Source organism: Pipistrellus hanaki (assembly GCF_964339955.1).
Source record: "Pipistrellus hanaki genome assembly, chromosome: 4".
Classification (NCBI taxonomy): domain Eukaryota; kingdom Metazoa; phylum Chordata; class Mammalia; order Chiroptera; family Vespertilionidae; genus Pipistrellus; species Pipistrellus hanaki.
The window spans coordinates 95,657,715-95,675,902 of NC_140506.1; the positions used below are offsets into that span (position 1 = coordinate 95,657,715).

General features: G+C 51.4%; 2 protein-coding genes across 2 annotated transcripts in view; one reads left to right on the forward strand and one right to left on the reverse strand.

Moving 5' to 3' along the window:
* MYL11 (myosin light chain 11) overlaps window positions 1-18,188 on the forward strand; it is an 87,635-nt gene that overhangs the window by 26,866 nt on the left and 42,581 nt on the right. The window lies entirely within an intron of this gene.
* SPN (sialophorin) lies at window positions 1,285-6,548 on the reverse strand. The gene is made up of 3 exons (XM_084880653.1): window positions 6,483-6,548; window positions 4,812-6,116; window positions 1,285-4,698 (listed from the first exon to the last, which is right to left on the reverse strand). Exons 2-3 carry the CDS (start codon window positions 6,101-6,103, stop codon window positions 4,551-4,553), a joined length of 1,440 nt encoding a protein of 479 aa, XP_084736779.1. The 5' UTR covers window positions 6,104-6,116; window positions 6,483-6,548; the 3' UTR covers window positions 1,285-4,550.

The window sequence follows — 18,188 nt, forward strand, 5'->3', positions numbered from 1 at the left end:
TCTTGTTTCACTGTTCCCAGCTTTAATAAACATCCTCTACAATTAATATATATATATATATATATATATATATATATATATATATATATTCAACATTTTTAAACATTGATTTCAGAGAGGAAAGAAGAGAGAGAGAAACATCAATGATGAGAGAAAATCATCGATTGGCTGCCCCCTGCATACCCCCTACTGGGGATTGAGCCTGTGACCTCCCGGTTCCCAGGCCAATGCTCAGCCACTGAGCCACGCCAGCTGCTGTGACTATTTTCAACCTTTTTCATTGCCCTCCCTCCACAGGGAAAGCACGTGGCATGTCCAGGAGCTGCTACAAGGAGTCTGAGAGGCGGGAGAGCTGAGGGCTGAGCAGGCTGCGGCGGGCAGAGGAAAGGCGAGGCCAGGTCCTGGCGGGGTCTTTGCTGCCGGCCGAGGAAGCGGGCTTATCCTGACGGCCTTGGGGAGCGCAGGGTAACCTGGACGGAGTAGCCTTTAGTTATTAATATTTTAAAATTGATCTTAAAGAGAGAGGCAGGGAGAGAGAGAGAGAGAGAGAGAGAGAGAGAGAGAGAGAGAGAGAGAGAGAGAGTCATCAATGTGAGAGCAAAACATGGATCCGCTGCCTCCCACAGGCCCTTACCTGGGTTCGAGCCTGCACCCGGAGCATGCACCCTAACCGGAAATTCAACTGGCAACCTTTCGGTGCGGGGAATGACGCCCAACTTACTGAGCCACACCAGGCTGGGCAGAGTGACTTTCTAGAAGTGTCCCTGGGATTGCGGGGAGCAGAGGGTGGAAGGGATTGGGGTCGGGAACCACAGGGCGGTCTAAGCAGGACCAGGTCAGGGCTCGCCGGACGGGGCCCGGTGGCGAGGACAGGAGAGGCCAGGCTGACGGGTGCCCTGAGTTCTGCTGAATGGCGGCGGACCCGCCTGCTGTCCACACGCAGAGCGTCCATCCCATGAGCCTTCCCGGAGCTGAAACGGGCTCATGCAACACGCCGTTACCACCCACGGGAAAACTGGGGGGCCTTCCCAGGACCGAGAAAGGACCTGCCAACCCAAAGCAAATCCTGCACAAAACCCAAAGCAGCACCCACATGTGGTAAAGGCACTGACACGCTCGCAGCGCAGGGTGCGCTGCCCCTTTAACCGCCGGCCACAAAGCAAACACTGACCGCTGTTTTCTCCTTTCGCCTTTTTAAGTTTTTATTTTAAAACATTTATTGTTGACAATATTATAGATATTCCCCACCCACCCCCCTTTACCCCCCACCCCCACCCGAGCCTTCCCCACACTGTGCTCGTGACCATGAGCTGTGCACGGCACACGTAAGTTCTTTGGTTAATCTCTTTTAAAAAAATATATTTTATTGATTTTTTACAGAGTGGAAGGGAGAGAGAGAGCGAGCTAGAAACATCGATGAGAGAGAAACATCAATAAGCCGCCTCCTGCACACCCCCTACTGGGGATGTGCCCGAAAGCAAGGTACATGCCCATGACCGGAATCGAACCTGGGACCCTTGAGTCTGCAGGCCGACGCTCTATCCACTGAGCCAGACTGGTTGGGGCATTTGCCACCCGCTCCCTGCTGAGCTCTGACAGCCTGTTCCAGGCATCCATGCCTCTGGACTTACTCTGCGTGTGTTCCACGTGTAAGAGAGATGGTGTGATATTTGTCTTTCTCTAACTGGCTTAGCGTCAGCTCTCCAGTCGGATGAAAGTGAGAATCTTCTGTGGATTTCTTTCATTGAACGACAACAGGCACTAAGGAAGGTCTTCTGTAAACGGCGAACGAACATGAACCGACCATGTGTGTGGCACCTGCTGAGGCCCGGACCGAGGCGTGAAGACGGCTCCGTTTAACTCCCGCGGCTGCTGGGCCAGCGCAAACGCCCAGCCCTTCAGCCCTTCTCAGCGTGGCTCCCACCGGCCGACCTCCCCTCCCCAGCCCTCCGCAAACCACACCTCCCTCCCAGCCAACACCTACGAGCTCATCTTTTTTGTAATTGTAAAGTGATTGGTATCTATTGCATAAAATTTGGAAATATAGAAAATATAAACAAAATAAAAATCACCTATAAACCTTATAGGTAACTGCAGTACTATATATTCCCACTTGACATTATATTGTAGACATTTTTCAAAATCATGACACAGTTTTTTTAAACATTTTTACCAACTATAAAAAGTATAATAAGCTATTAATAGGTGGGTTTTTTTTTCCTGTTTTGTCAGATTATTTTATTTAAAGGGTTCCACGTGTGAGATCAAATGGCATTTATCTTTCTCTGGATCCCTCGTGACATTTATTTTATTCATTTATTATTATTATTTTTTATTTTTTATTTTATTTTTTAAATATATTTTATTGAATTTTACAGAGAGGAAGGAAGAGGGATAGAGAGTTAGAAACATCGATGAGAGAGAATCATCAATCAGCTGCCTCTTGCACACCCCCTATAGGGGATGTGCCTGCAACCAAGGTACGTGCCCTTGACCAGAATCGAACCCGGGACCTTTCAGTCCGCAGGCAGACGCTCTATCTTCTGAGCCACACCGGTTTGGGCATTATTATTATTTTTTTAATCCTCACCTAGGATATTTTTCCATTGATTTTTTTGAAAGAGTGGAAACAAGAGGGAAAGACAGAGAGAAACATCAATGTGAGAGAAACATATCCATTGGTTGCCTCCTTCATGCACCCGGACAGGAGCCTGCAACGGAGGTACATGTCCTTGACCGGAATCGAACCCAGGACTCTCCAGTTCACAGGCTGATGCTTTATCCACTGAACCAGATGGCTAGGGCCCTCATGACATGTAGATACTCAGGCTTCACTAACACTATCCCAAGTTCCAGTTAAGATGCTGAAGGTGTGGCCGTAAGTGTCCAAACTCTCTGAGGCAGCCGGGAAGCGTGGCCAGGCGCTGACCCCGGCTCACGGGGGCGGGTTCTATTGGGGTGAAGATGTTGGAGGCCACGGACTGGCACCAGGTGTCTGACCGGCCGGTTCAAACCAAACCTGGGTGGTGGCGACCTTCATACTTGGGTTGCGGCTGGGAAAGAATTCAGAGTCCAGACCCAACTGTGAGAGCACACTTGCTGGGTGAGTCAGCGAGACAGGAAAAGCAATTCCTGGAAGCAAAGGGCTGAGGGCGGGAGCTCTGGAGGTGAAGGAGGCCCCCCGGAGCTTGGGGACGAGGAAGCTAATCTAGTGCTGAGCGAGCGGGGTGGCGGGCGGCCCCTGAGTTAGGGACAAGGTTCTCGGAAATGGGGAACTCGGTCTGACAATCTCAGACAGCAGTTGGCACCCCCACGGACTTTAGGAACTCCCTTCTGCTGCTCGGGGGCCACCGTCAGGCCCCGCAGCGCTGTGAGGGGCAGGAGAAGGTGCCCAGACACGGCCTCCGGGCGCCGGTCTGCAGGTGAAGGCCGGGTGTCCGCCCCGGCCGCTCGGCGCCCTCTCCCCCACCTCATGACTGCCCACCAGGGCCCTTTCCCCCTCTGTCTCCTGGTGCCCCCGTGGGCCCCATGACAGTCACACTCACTCCCAGAGTCCCCTCCGCCCTCCTTTTGTAGGTCAATCTGTCTGCTCTAGGCTGCTGCACCGGTGACTCAACAACTTCCTCTTTGCAAATTTCCTCTTTGCCCTGGGGAAATACCAACCGCCTCGGGCCCACGTGGCTGCCTGGGCGCTGGCCTGGGCTGCTCTCAGGGACCGCCAGTTGGGCCCTGTCCCCTCCCGCCTTTCCCAGAGCCACAGGGGAAGCCCCTGGGGCTGCCAGCCGTCGCAGATCCTCTTCAGCTGGCTCTCACGCACGCCCCTCGGAGAAGGGAAGGAACTTGCAACAGACAAACACATTGCACACGGAACCGCAGATCGTCACCAGGACTGGCGCCCAGGGCTCCTGTCCCTGCCCCGTGTGCAGGGCAGGCTGTGCGGGGGCCGAGCTGGAGGACCAGTCTCCCTGACACCCCGGCATTCTCTCATTGGGCCTTTCTCTGCCTCCGCCCGTCTGCTCAGAGAGGAGGGCGCAGATGTCCTCCGCAGCCGCATACCCTCGGCTTCCGAAACCCTCCCCGCCTCTCCCTCAGGTCCTCTGCACGCACCACCACCTTCACCAGCCGCTCAGCCCTCGCCTCCTGCTCACAGACCACACCCACGCGTGGACCCACACAGGCTTCGGCTTCCGAGGACTCCTCTCACCTCTGCCCTCGGGGGAGGAGCAGCTGAAGCCTTTGGCCGCCTTGGCCCGGCCGGCGGGGGAGGGAGGGAGTGGAGGCTGGAGCCAGGGGCCAGCCTGGAGGTCAGGTGTGTCCCAGCACACCCCGGGGCACAGCTCGGTGGCACCGCTCCAGCACTGGGCCCGAGTTAAAGGAGTTCATGGGTCGGCCCCGTGGCTGTCCTTTATGTACTCACAGAGCGATCCTGGACGGAAGCTGTTGGCTTGCCAGCGGTGGAGGAAACCTGGCATTATGGAGACGCTGCATCTGGTTTCAAAGACCAGACTTGGGGAGCAGGTGGTGGGGAGAAGCAGGTTGGTGAGGAAGTTTCATTCAGTCAGTCTTGGAGCTTCGGTGGGCACAGGCCCTGCCTCCGTGCTGGGCTGGGCGCTGGGTGGAGGTGGAGGTGCTGGCGCTGGGTGCCGAGGCTGCAAAGTCCAGGGTTGAGAAGCAAGATGAGGGCTCAGCGTGGAGATGCTGGGTGAGAACACAGAGTGAGGATGAGGTTGGAGGTGAGGATGAGGTTGGAGGTGAGGACTGGAGGGTGCCGAAAGCTGGGGCTGATTCTGACCTCCAGACCCGTAACTCACAGGCACTCAGGGGCCTCAGCACCTCCTGCTTCTGGCCCGTCCGGGGCGGGGGCCTCGTCAGCCCCGCCCTCACTGCCCACCAGCGGCTCCTCCTCCCCCGTCAGGCTGGCGCCCGGCTCGGCCTTCAGCTCCTCCAGCGCCACGGAGCCCTGGCGAGACTTGCGTCTTCCGAAGAAGGTGGTGAGCGTGGGCCGCCGGCCAGAGCCCGAGCCCTCCGCTTCGGGGATCCCAGCGCCCTTGTCACCACCAGACACGCCTGCGGCCGCCGTTACCACCGCCTCTTCGTCGGACACTCGGGCCGGCCCAGCCCAGGCGTCGACCACCCCGTTGTGCTTCCCGCCCCTGTTCAGCGTCAGCGCCCCGGTCCTGCGCTTCTGCCGCCGGCGCCACAGCAGCACCAGCGCCAGGAGGACGATGACCGCCAGCAGGGCCACCAGCACAGCCACCATAGTCAGGGTGCTCTTTGTCTTCTGGTCTGAACTCTGGGCAGGCCCGCCGCCTCTGTTTGTGGACATCGCTGGGGTAGACATGAATGTTTTTACCCTAGAGATGGGCGAGCCACTGGTCTGGGGAGTCTCCAGAGAGCTGGTTGCCATGGTGACAGGGAGTCCACTGGTCCCATTGGAGGTCTGCAGAGAGCTGGTTGCCACGGTGACAGTGGGTCCACTGGTCCCATCGGAGGTCTCCAGAGAGCTGGTTGCAATGGTGATAGGGGGTCCACTGGTCACATCAGAGGTCTCCAAAGAGCTAGTTGTCGTGGTGACAGGAGATTCACTCGTCAACATCCCACTGGAGGTCTCTAGAGAGCTAGTTGCCCTGGTGACAGGGAGTCCCCTTGTCCCAGTGGAGGTCTCCAGAGAGCTAGTTGCCATGGTTTCACCAGCAGTAGTGTCAAGTCCCAGAGCAGTCATTGCTGGGACAGCGGGATCACTGGTTGCATTAGAGATTTCCTGGGACATTGATAACCTCCTGGTGGGAGCTTCTTGGGTGATTATTGCATTGGCCGTAAGGCTAACCTTGGCAGCGACGGAAGTCTCAGGAGAGGGCACTTCGCCTGGAGCTGAGGAAGGCAGGGAGATCTGGGGTCCAGTATGGCCATGTGCCTCAGGGACCTTTGTTATTGCATCATCAGAGGTCACTGAGTTAAGGTTTGAGGCCCCAGAGATGGTTGAGGCCAAAGAAAAAGGGGGTTGTCTGGGTGTAAAAACCTCTGGAGCCCCTGTGCTCACCATCTCGGCCCACACCCCCCCAAGGAAGAGGAGAAGCAGGGTCATTTCCATGACAACAGACATGACAGGACGGGACCTGAGGGTGGAAGGTTGGAGAAAGGGAACACGTAAGAGGCTGGCGGTAGGACCCGGCCCGCCCTTCCTCCTGCCGACCTCCCTGCCAGCTGCCAGGCCTAACCGTGGTTAAAGGCTCTGCCGCCTGCCCTTTACTGTCACAGCAACAGCAGGGAGCAGGTGCTGGGAGCTCCCCCGTCGCTCTGTCCCCAGCCCCTCCGGCCACAGCAGCTTGCAACCAGCAATGGCCTCCCTCCCGGCCTTCCCTCTGGAGACTCTTCAGCTCCAGTGGCCCCTGATCCTCTTTCCCCAGAGGACATTTGTCAGGTCTTTTCGAGCTGTTGGCGCATTCCTGGGTCTGATGGGACCCCCGCCCACCAAGCCGCACCTTTTACCAGCGCGGCGCTCGATAAAGGCCCAGGCCTGGGCCAGGCTGCTCCAACTCCTCCTGAAGCCGGGGTAGGACTGGGCGCACAGGGGCCCCAAGGGGAAAGGAAGTGGCCCTGGCTCCACCCACCCCACCCCAGCATCCTGCCCCACCCGCCCTGCTCCCACCACTGAGAGCCGCACCGCTTGCTCTTTCCGGGGTCTGAGATGGTGCAGGGGCTCCGGGGTCTTAGCTGATGTGGGACAGGGAACCTGGGGTCTGGAGTTCCCTGTCTCAGCAGGGGAAATGGGGCGGCAGAGGTTACGCTGGGGCGAGGAAGGGGGTCAGACCCCGGGGGGTGGGAACCTGCACTTAAGATCTCGGGGTGCAGGGAAGGAAATGGGAGCGGAGCGTGGTTTCATTTGCGTTTGTGGTCCCAGGCTGTTGGGCCGGAATCCAGGAAGTCCCAGGGGCAAGAGGAAGCCCCTGATTCTGCTGGGGGCAAAGAGGGCCTTCGCAGGCTGCGGGGTCCCTGGTGAGCTCTCCACGCTTCTCAGGAAGCCGGAGGGTCGCTGCGAGGCCCGTGTGACGGCTTACCTGACGTCCGGCAGCGGCTGGCACCGCACAGGCTGTGGCCTCACTGCGGCAGACGCCTATCCAACATGCTCTCCCTGGAAAGGACAGTCAGGGACGAGCTGCTGAGCTTCTAACCGAGTCTCTGAGGGCAGGTCTGAGCAGGTTTTTTTATTTCCTTCTTTGGATGGTTGCTGTTTTCTGACTTCCCCCTAACTTGTAAGCTTTGACTTAAAAAAAACAAAAAAAAACAAAAAAAAAACATTTTATTGGTTTTTTTACAAAGAGGAAAGGAGAGGATAGAGAGTTAGAAACATCAATGAGAGAGAAACATTGATCAGCTGCCTTCTGCACACCCTATTGAGGATGTGCCCACAACCAAGGTACATGCCCTTGACCTGAATCGAACCTGGGACCCTTGAGTCCGCAGGCTGACGCTCTTATCCACTGAGCCAAACCAGTTAGAGTGTAAGCCTTGACTTTTGATATGTGTTGGTTTTGTTTTTTTGCCTTCTTTCTAAAAACATAAACTCTGACTTTTATGTTGTAAACGCAATGGATGCACATAGCAATGGAAGAGGCTAAAGTCAGACTGGGCCCTGCCCCACTCACAGGCGAAAGAGCGAGTCTGACGCCAAGACCCGAGACGCCTGGGTCAGAGGCACGGAGTCCAGCCATCACCGCGCGGCCAGCAGCAGCATTCCGTGGGGACCAGGGCCCTCGCCCCCAAGGCCCATAGCGGGGAGTCCAGGGGGCTCGCCCCACGGCTGAGGAAGTTCTCTCTTCAAGCAGGTGGTAGGGAAGCCTGCTCCCTGTCCTGAGGGAGACACCACTTTGTCCCTTAGAGCTGCTCCCTGCGGGCACAAACCTGAGGAGTGGCCTGATGGAGAGGGGCCAGGAGCCTGCCTCCCGGTGCCAGCAGGAGCCGCAGGGAGGCTCAGGGCCACAGCAATGGAGAGCGGCATTCGCCACCAGCAGTAAACGTTCGTAACAAAGCCTTCACACATTCGTGTACTTCATTATATTATTATTTTTTAAAATATATTTTATTGATTTTTCAGAGAGGAAGAGAGAGGGATAGAGAGTTAGAAACATCGACGAGAGAGAAACATCGATCAGCTGCCTCCTGCACACCCACTACCGGGGATGTGCCCACAACCAAGGTACATGCCCTTGCCCGGAATCAACCCGGGACCTATCAGTCCGCAGGCCGTCACTCTACCACTGAGCCAAACCAGTTTCGGCATACTTCATTATATTAGACGGGAGGCTCGGGGCACGAATCCATGCGTAGGGAGTGGGGTCCCTCGGGGTGGCCTGCGGGAATCAGACCCCAGCTCTTGCCCCCAGCCTCGCAGCCCAGCAGCCCCGCCTGGCCCCCGCCGAGGTCTGGCACCACCCCCTCACCTGCTCCACCACCCCGCCTGCAGGATGATCGCAGTCAGGGCTGGGCTCCCTCAGCACCTGGGAGCCGGTGGTGGCCCCTCCCTCCACCGCCATCGCTGGTTACTGTCTGTGGGGCAATTGGCGGGGCAATCAGGCCCCACTCCCACCCACCTTGGCCTGGGACCCCCCGCTCACCTGCTCCACCATCCCACCTCAGTCCTGCTCTCTTCCTCGGGGCCCATCGGGGTTGGCAGCACCTCCACTGCTGCTGTCTGCCAGTGCTGCATCTACACCTGTCATGTCCACACTGCCCCCTGGTGGTCAGTGCCCATCATAGCACCCAGTCAAACTCCCGGTTGAACAATTTACATATTAGGCTTTTATTATATAGGATTTCATTACATACACTGTTCTGTACTTTTCATTTTTTACTGAACTAATGAAAGAAGGAGAAAGGGAGGGAGGGAGACAGGGGAGGGGAGAGGAGAGGAGAGAGGAAGGGAGGAAGGAAAGAAGAAGAAAGGCAAGAAGGGAGGGAGGAAGGAAAGAAGGAAACCATTCCATTGCTGGACCTTTAGGTTGCTGCAACATTTTGCTACTGCAAACAGAAAAGGAGGAATAATTGGCTGCAAAGTAATAGGATGTTGAAAAAATGTTTTTAATTCTAAAAAGATGCAGATGTTTGGAAGACTGCCCAAAAATTCCCAAATTTTCCAATCTTTAAAAACAAAAAAACAAAAACAAAAAACTAAAGCTAAATCTATCTATTTATCTATTTTTAATCTTCACCCCAGGATACTTTTACTATTAATTTCCAGAGAGAGGGAGGCAGGAGTGGGGGGAGAAAGAGACAGAAACATTGATGTGAGAGAGACACATTGATTGATTGTCTCCAGCATGGGCCTCTACAGGGGTGGGGAACCTCCAACCAGGAATCAAACCCCACGAACCTTCGGTCTGAGGGCTGACACTTTAACCACTGAGAAAAACTGGCCATGATACAAACTTTATTTTTGGCAAAACTGTCATTCAGACCAAATTGCTGCTGACAAAGGTGTGTGTTCCCCAGGCTCCAGATGGGGCCCCAATTCTGGGGAAACCAGAGGTGATGTAGATGCATCCAGCCTGAAGCTCAAAAAACAAGACCCCGCCTGCACAGCCTACGGATCTGGTGGGGGGAGGTAGACCTGGCTCGCACAGACTACGGGCCCGGAGGGGAGAGGTAGACCTGGCCAGCACAGATTATGGGCCCAAGGGACAGGTAGATGTGGCCAGCACAGACTATAGGCCTGTGGAGAGAGGTAGATATAGCCAGCACAGACTATGGGCCTGTGGGAGAGAGGTAGACCAGGCCAGCACAGACTACGGACCCGGGGAGAGGGGTAGACCTGACCCGCACAGACTGTGGGCCCGAGGGAGAGGTAGATCTGTCCAGCACAGATTATGGGCCTGGGGGAGAGAGTCAGACGTGGCCAGCACAGACTAGGAGCCGCCTGTGGAGAGAGGTAGATGTGGCCAGCACAGACTACGGGCCAGGGTGAGACAGGTAGACCTGGCCAGCACAGACTACGGGCCCAGGGGAAAGAGATAGACATGGCCAGCACAGACTATGGGCCCAGGGGAAAGAGATAGACATGGCCAGCACAGACTATGGGCCCAGGGGAAAGAGATAGACATGGCCAGCACAGACTATGGGCCCAGGGGAAAGAGATAGACATGGCCAGCACAGACTATGGGCCCAGGGGAAAGAGATAGACATGGCCAGCACAGCCTACGGACCTGAGGGGGAGAGGCAGACGTGGCCAGCACAGACTATGAGCCCGAGGGGAGAGAGGTGATGGAATAGGAACCAGGGTGGTGGCCTCAGGATATCACAAAGGGCAGTACTTTGGAAATACTTCTAGAAAAGTCTGTTAGTAACAGTTTTTCAGGTACAAAATCCCTATGCAGGATTCCAGCCATTCCTCACAGCAAGCCTATATATCTATATCTATATCTATATCTATATCTATATCTATATCTATATCTATATCTATATCTATATCTATATCTATATCTATATCTATATCTATATCAGCATATATATTTACTATATATCTAAGCATATATAGGTATATATGTGTATATAGATAGATAGATTTTATAGATTCTTTTTAGAGATAGAAGAAGAGAAAGTGATAGAGAGATAGGAACATTGATGGAAGAAACATCATTGATTGGCTGTCTCCTGCATACCCCCCAGTGGGGATGGAGCCCACAACCTGAGCATGTGCCCAGACTGGGAATCAAATGGTGATCTCTTGGTTCCTGAGTTGGCACTCAACCGCTGAGCCACATCAGCTGGGTGCAAGCCCGTTTCACAACCGGAAAGCAGGTGAGAGAGGTTAGATAAACTCCCTTAGGCAGTCAGACTGGGCCGGCTCAGTGCCAAGCACTTCACATTCACATCGCACTATGAGGTACCTATTATTACCCTCATTTCACAGAGGAAGGAACTGAGGAACCAGGTAAGAGACTTGTCCCGGTTCAGACACCCAACAAGTGCTAGAGATGAGCTTCTAAACCAGGTAGGTTGAAGGGCCAAGGCCAAGCGTAAGAGTCTCCAGGCAGGACCAGCGTCTGACATTGCCATGCTGCATGTAGAGACACGCTTGTGTATGAAGTTTAAGTGAGAGAACACTTGCTAAAACAGAGGCTGGATTCAGCTTTAGGGAGTGTCTAGAAAAACCTCAGGGAAGCAGTGTCTAAGAGAGCTAGAGGGATAGGGACCCTTCTCTGATGCCTTCATTCCATCGTCTGTAAATTCTGTTATCTCTCCCTTCAGATGGGCCAGCGCCTCGCCCGGATCTGGGCTTCTGGACACCTCTCTCCTTCAGAGGACCAGGGCACCTGGGCAGCGGCTGGTGCCACCGCGGGGCAGGGAAGCACCGGCTGAGCCAGGAACGTCTTGTGCACAGACAGCAAGGGGCACTCAAAGAACGACGGGGACCTGTGGGAAGGACAGGGGACCGGCGTGGGGAGTTCCCTCCGGCAAAGCGGGGACACTGCCTGCATCCGCACGATGAGGGCGGTGCCCGCTGAGCGAAGGAAGGACCCAGGAGCTCCCACAGTTCTGCAAACATTGGAGCTGCAGAGCGAGGGACGAGGGCCAGCCGAAGGGCGGAAGGCGAGCAGGGGAGATAGTTTGCCGTAGGGAAGCCAACTAATCATTAAAGAAGGGATGTAGGGTTTAAAGCGACCACGTTACAGCCACCGAGATAGTTGATTCAGGTAAGCACGGTGTTAAAGCCGTCGGGTAAAGTTGGGGGGCAAGGGGTGTTGCATACAGGGCAGGATTAGTCCTAACGTGTCTCCTCACAAGATACGTGTTCCTTACCGAGGAAGAGAATGCAGCTTTAGGTGGAGAAATCTTAGCCCCGGGATCAAAGTTACCACCACCAGGAATGAGGCAAACCACAGGCGGCGGCTCCCGATGTGAGGGTGAGGGCCCCGCGCCCCCTCTGTGGCAGCCCCAGCAGAAACGCACAGCCCGGGTCTCACTGTGAAGAAATATCAGCCGCCCTGGCCGGCTCAGGTGGTTAAGACTGTCATCCAGCCCTGCCTGGTTTGGCTCAGTGGATAGAGCATCGGTCTGTGGACTGAAGGGTCCCAGGTTCGGTTCTGGTCAGGGTTGCAGACTCAATTCCTAGTGTGGGGTATGCAAGAGGCAGCCGATCAATAATTCTCTCTCATCATTGATGTTTCTATCTCTCTCCCTCTCCCTTCCTCTCTGAAATCAATAAAAATATTTTCTTTAAAAAAAAAAAAAAAAAAAAAAGCCGAAACCGGTTTGGCTCAGTGGATAGAGCGTCGGCCTGTGGACGGAAGGGTCCTGGGTTCGATTCCGGTTAAGGGCATGAACCTTGGTTGAGGCGCATCCCCAGTCGGGGGGGAGGGTGCAAGAGGCAGCTGATCAATGTTTCTAACTCTCTATCCCTCTCTCTTCCTTTCTGTAAAAAATCTATAAAATATTAAAAAAAAAGAAAAGAAAAGAATGGCATCCTGACACACCAAGGGTCAAGGCACATACAAGGACCAACCAATGAATGCACAACTAAGTGGAACAACAAAACAATCTCTCTCTCTCTCTCTCAAAATCAATCAATCAATCAATTTAAAAGAAATAACAAGCCAATTATGTTAGAAAATAACTGCCCTGTACTCTTCAAAAACATCAGTGTCAGGGAGAAAAAGGAAGCCTGACGCCTTCTTCCAGACCTTACAGGAGGAGAGATGTGTGACAGCTCAATGCGGTGTGGGGTTCCGAAACCGATCTGGGCTGGGGGAGGGGGAGAATGCGTGGGGAGAATGGCAAATTCCGAACACGGGCTTACAGTAGGCAGTAGTGCTGAATTAGCATTAACGTTCCTTATTTAACAAGCATGTTCTTTATGGAAAAGGACGTCCCAGCTCACAGGAAATCTGTATCTGAAGGAGGTAGGAGTGAAGGTGCACCATGCAACTTGCTCTTAAACATTTTCACAAAATCATAACAACAACAACACGAATAATAATACCGGAGGGGAAGAGAGCCCGTGTGGCAGGGGGTGCAGGAGCTCCTGCTGGTGGACGGTGGGGAGGGAGGAAGGGGGAGGGGGGGAGGGGAGCCCTCGGAGAGGGGCGCTCTGCACCCTGTCCTGGTGCCCTGCCCTAGGAACCTCTCCCTACGGGCAGCTGCTGAGTTCTTTCCTTTTTAGCAAACTGGTCATCTATCTTCTAACATTTCCTGAGCCGCCAGGTCAGACCATGGGCTGCCGGATCTGCGTTTGTGTCTCAGCCTGGGCCCTCTCTTCCCCCCACCCCCACCCTCTCCAGAGAGAGGACTGCCAAGGCCAATGTGGTCGTTGAACATCATTATGTCTTAATTTTTGTCAAAGTAACGCATACTATAAGCACAAAGAGTTTATCATGAATGGTAATACTCTTCCCCTTCCCCTCCCAAGCCGTGGTCCTGGAAAGAAACCACGTTTTAAAGTCCTTTTGACCGGCAGAAGCTGGTTTGGCTCAGTGGATAGAGCATTGGCCTGCCGACTGAGGGGTCCTACGTTCGATTTCGGTCAAGGACATGTGCCTTGATTGAGGACATATCCTCAGTGGGGAGGTGTGCAGGAGGCAACTATCCCTCTCTCTTCCTCTCTGTAAAAAATCAATAAAATATATTTTAAAAAATAAATAAATAAAATCCTTTTGACCTATTCTAGTCTCCTGGAGCATCCATATACTTAAAATAGACTATGCTTCTTCTGTTTCTTTTCTTTTTTTAATTCTCATCCAAGGATATGCTTATTAGTATTGAAAGAGAGAGAGAGAAACATCGATCGGTTGCCCCCTGGACACTACCAGGGATCAAACCTGCAACCTAGGTATGTGCCATGATGGGGACTCAACCCTGCAAATCTCTGGATGATGCTCCAACCAACCGAACCACCAGCCAAGGCTGCTATTTCTTTTTCTTTTTTGTTTTTTAAAATATTTTTTATTGATTTTTCACAGAGAGGAAGGGAGAGGGAGAGTTAGAAACATCGATGAGAGAGAAGCATCAATTAGCTGCCTCCTGCACATCCCCTATTGAGGACGCGCCTGCAACCAAGGTACATGACCTTGACCAGAATCGAACCTGGGACTCTTCAGTCTACAGGCCGACGCTCTATCCACTGAGCCAAACCGGTTAGGGCTGCTATTTCTTGACAGATCCATTTTGCCTGCCATCGCCTACTGGATTCCAGCTCAATCAATGAGCATTTGACTCACTGACACCAACCCTCTGCCCTGGTCAGCTCCATCCCTCTTCCTAGGCTCTCGGTAACGAACGAATGTGCTTTTGTTGTTTAAAACACACCCTCTGTGGTCATCGTCCGTGTTAGCCGTCAGGCACAGCGGTGGCCGAGCGGCAGACCTGGAGCCAGATTTCCTGGCCCAGACCAGGCTCAGCCACTGACTGAGTGACCCTGGGCCACAGACCGAGCGCTGCCTCCGGTGCTCACTCTCGAGGACAGGTGAGCGGACAGTCCCTGCCCAGCAACCTCGCTCTGAGGCTTAATGATGGGACACGCCAGCTCTTAGGACAATCTTTGTGGTAAACCCAACCCCGCAAAGGTGGCTCTTACAAATTCGTGGCCGTCTCCTGTGGCTCCCTTCCTTTAACTCCCTTGTGCCCGCTTTCTGCTCTGTGCACACTGAGCCTTCTAACGCCAGCGTAGGTGGTACTGCATCCTCTGGGCCCTATTGGTGCACTGTCCGTGCAGCAGCCACCAACCACATGGGGCTCCTTTAATTTAAATGAGCCGAGATTCAGTAAGACTTGGCATTCATTTCCTCCAGTACAACGAGCCAGCCACGTTTCAAGTGCTCATAAACCACATGTGGCTAGTGGCTGCTGCACTGGACAGCTCAGAGGGACACTTGCATCAGCTCAGAAATTCAAGGTGAGCACAGTTTGGTTTGATGGCAAAAGACAAGAAGCAAAGATTTCATTCCGATGTGGGGTATAAAACGAGAAAATAACAAACTCTTAACTACAGGCAATAGGACTGTGGTTACAGAGGGAACGTGTGGAAGGATGAAGGAGGGAAAGATACATGGCAATGGAAGGAGACTAGACTGTGTGTAGTGAACACACAATAGAGTAAAGAGATGTTGTGCTGCCCTAACTGGTTTGGCTCAGTGGATAGAGCATTGGCCTGCAGACACAAGGGTCCCAGGTTCAATTCTGGTCAAGGGCATGTACCTTGGTTGTGGGCACACACCTAATGGGGGGTGTGCAGGAGACAGTTGATCAATGTTTCTCTCTCACCGATGTTTCTAACTCTCTCTCCCTCTCCCTTCCTCTCTGCAAAAAAATCAATTATATATATATATATATATATATATATATATATATATTTAAAAGAGATGTGATATAAGATTGTATACTTGAAATTTATGTTATTAACTAGTATTATCCCCAATGAATTTAATTTTAAAAAATGATAAAATATCTAATAATAAATTTAACAAAGGAGGTGAAAGACCTATTCACTGAAAACTACAAGATATTGATGAAACAAATTGAAGATAACACAAATAAATGGGAAGATATCCCAAAAATTAATGTTGTTAAAATGTCCATGCTACCAGTGCAATCTACAGATTCAATTTAAAAATCCAATGGCTGTAGCGTAGTCCTGTGCACTAAAGGGTCACTGGTTCTATTCTGGTCAGGACCCATACCCAGGTTGTGGGTTCCATTCCCAGGAGGTCCCCTGTCGAGGAGCATACTGGAGGCAACCGATCAGTGTTTCTCTTTCACATTGATGTTTCCCTCTCTCTCTCTCTCGCTCGCACTCTCTCTCTTACTCACTCTCTTTCTGAAATAAATAAAAAATATATCATTGGGTGAGGATTTCTTAAAAATCCAATGGTATTTTTCACAGAAATAAAACGAGCAATCCTAAAAGTATATGGTAGTATAAAAGATCCCAGATAGCCAAAATAATCCTCCAAAAGGACAAGGATGAAGGCATCATGCTTCCTGACTTTAAACTATATTACAAAGCTGTAGTAATCAAAACAGTAGAGTATAGACGTAAAGTCAGACACTAGAACATGGAACAGAAGAGAGAGCCTCGAAGTAAACCCACACATAAACAGTCTATTAACTTATGACAAAGAAGCCAGAATATACAAATGGGTAAAGGGGAGTCTCTTCAATGAATGGTCCTAGGAAAACTAAAGAGTCACATGAAAAAGAATAAAAACAGACCCCTATTTTACACCATACACATAATCAACTCAATATGAATAAAATACTTAAATATAAAAATCTTAGAAGAAAACATAGGGGTAAGCTCCTTGACATCAGTCTTGGTGGTTTTCAGATTTAGCACCAAAAGCAAAGGCAACAACCCTGGCCAGTTTGGCTCTGTGGTTAGAGGGTCGGCCCAAGGATGGAAGAGTCTTGGGTTTGATTCCTGGTCAAGGGGGTCATGGACATGAAACTCATTTGCAGGTTCCCCAGCTCCAGTTGATTGTGGAAAACAACTAATCAATGTGTCTCTCTCAAGTGATGTTTCTCTCTCTGTCTGTCTCTCTCTCTCTGTCTGTCTCTCTCTCTGTCTCTCTCTCTCTGTCTCTGTCTCTCTCTCTCTGTCTCTCTCTCTCTGTCTCTCTCTCCCTCCCTCTCTCTCTCTCTCTCTCTCTCTCTCTCTCTCTCTCTCTCTCTCCCCCCCCTCTCCCTCTCTTTCTCTCTTCTCTCTTCTCTCTCTCTCTCTCTCTCTCTCTCTCTCTCTCTCTCTCTCTTTCCCATTCCTCCCTCTCTTCCACTCTCTCTAGAAATCAGTGGAAAAAATATCCTTGTTTGAGGATTAACAACAATAAAAATAAAGCAAAGGCAATGAAAACAAAAATAAACAAATGGAACTACATCAAACTGAAAAGCTTCTGCACGGCAAAGGAAGCAATCAAAATGAAAAAGCAACCCAAAAAATGCAAGAAAAAAATTAAATCATATATCTGATAAGGGGTTAATATCCAAAATATATAAACAACTCATACAACTTAATAACAAAGAAACAAACAATTTCAAAATGGATACAGGATCTGAATAGATATTTTTCCAAAGAAGACATACAGATAACCAACAGATACATGAAAAAAGTGCTCAGTATCACTAATCATCAGGGAAATACAAACCGAAACCATTGTAAGATATCATCTGACACGTATTGGAATGGCTAATATCAAAAGGACAAGAAATAACAAGTGTTGGTGAGGATGTGATGAAAATGAAACCCTTGTGCACTGTTGGTGGGAATGTAAGTTGGTGCAACCTTTATGAAAAGCAATATGGAAGTTCCTCAAAATTCAAAAACTACCATCTGATTCAGCAATTCCACTTCTGGGTGTTTATGTAAAGGAACTGAAAACACTAATTCAAAAAGATATCTGAATCCTACATTTATTGCAATATTGTTTACAATAGACAAGATATGAAAGCAACAAAGGTGTCCATCAATAGATCAACGAATAAAAAAAAAACATGGTTCATATGTATACAATGAATATTATTTGGCCAAATAAAGGAAGTCTTGTCATTACAACAACATGGATGGAGCTTGAGGTTATTACGCTAAGTGATATATGTCAGACAGAGAGAGACACATACTGTCTGATCTCACTTATATGTGGCATCCAAAAAGCAAACAAAATGAAAAACCAACCTCAGGTACAGAGAACAGACTGGTGGTTGCCAAAGGTGTGGTGGACAAAATGGGCGAAGGGGGGTCAAGGGGTACACACTTCTAGTTGTAAAATAAACAATCCTGGTGATGTAATGCACAGCATGCTGACTATAGTTAATAATACAGTATTGTATATTTATTCGAAAGTTGCTAAGAGAGTAGATCCTAAAATTTCTGATCACAAGAAAAGAATTTTAACTGTGTGGCAATGGATGTTAACTAGATGTATGTGGTGATCATTTCACAATATATGCAAACATCAAATCATTATGTTGTACAACTGAAACTAATATACTATTATTTGTCAACTAGAGGCCCGAAGCATGAAATCGTGCATGGGTGAGGCCCGTGAGGCCCGTCCCAATCGGGGATGATCAGGCCAAGCTGGTGGAGGTGGGAAGGGCGGGGAAGAGGGAGGGAGAAGGGCTTCGGGAGGTTGGCTGGTTGGCCTTGCCCCTGATCGGGGTGGTGGGTGATTGGGGATGGGGCCAGCTGGGGGGAGGGGCTGGGG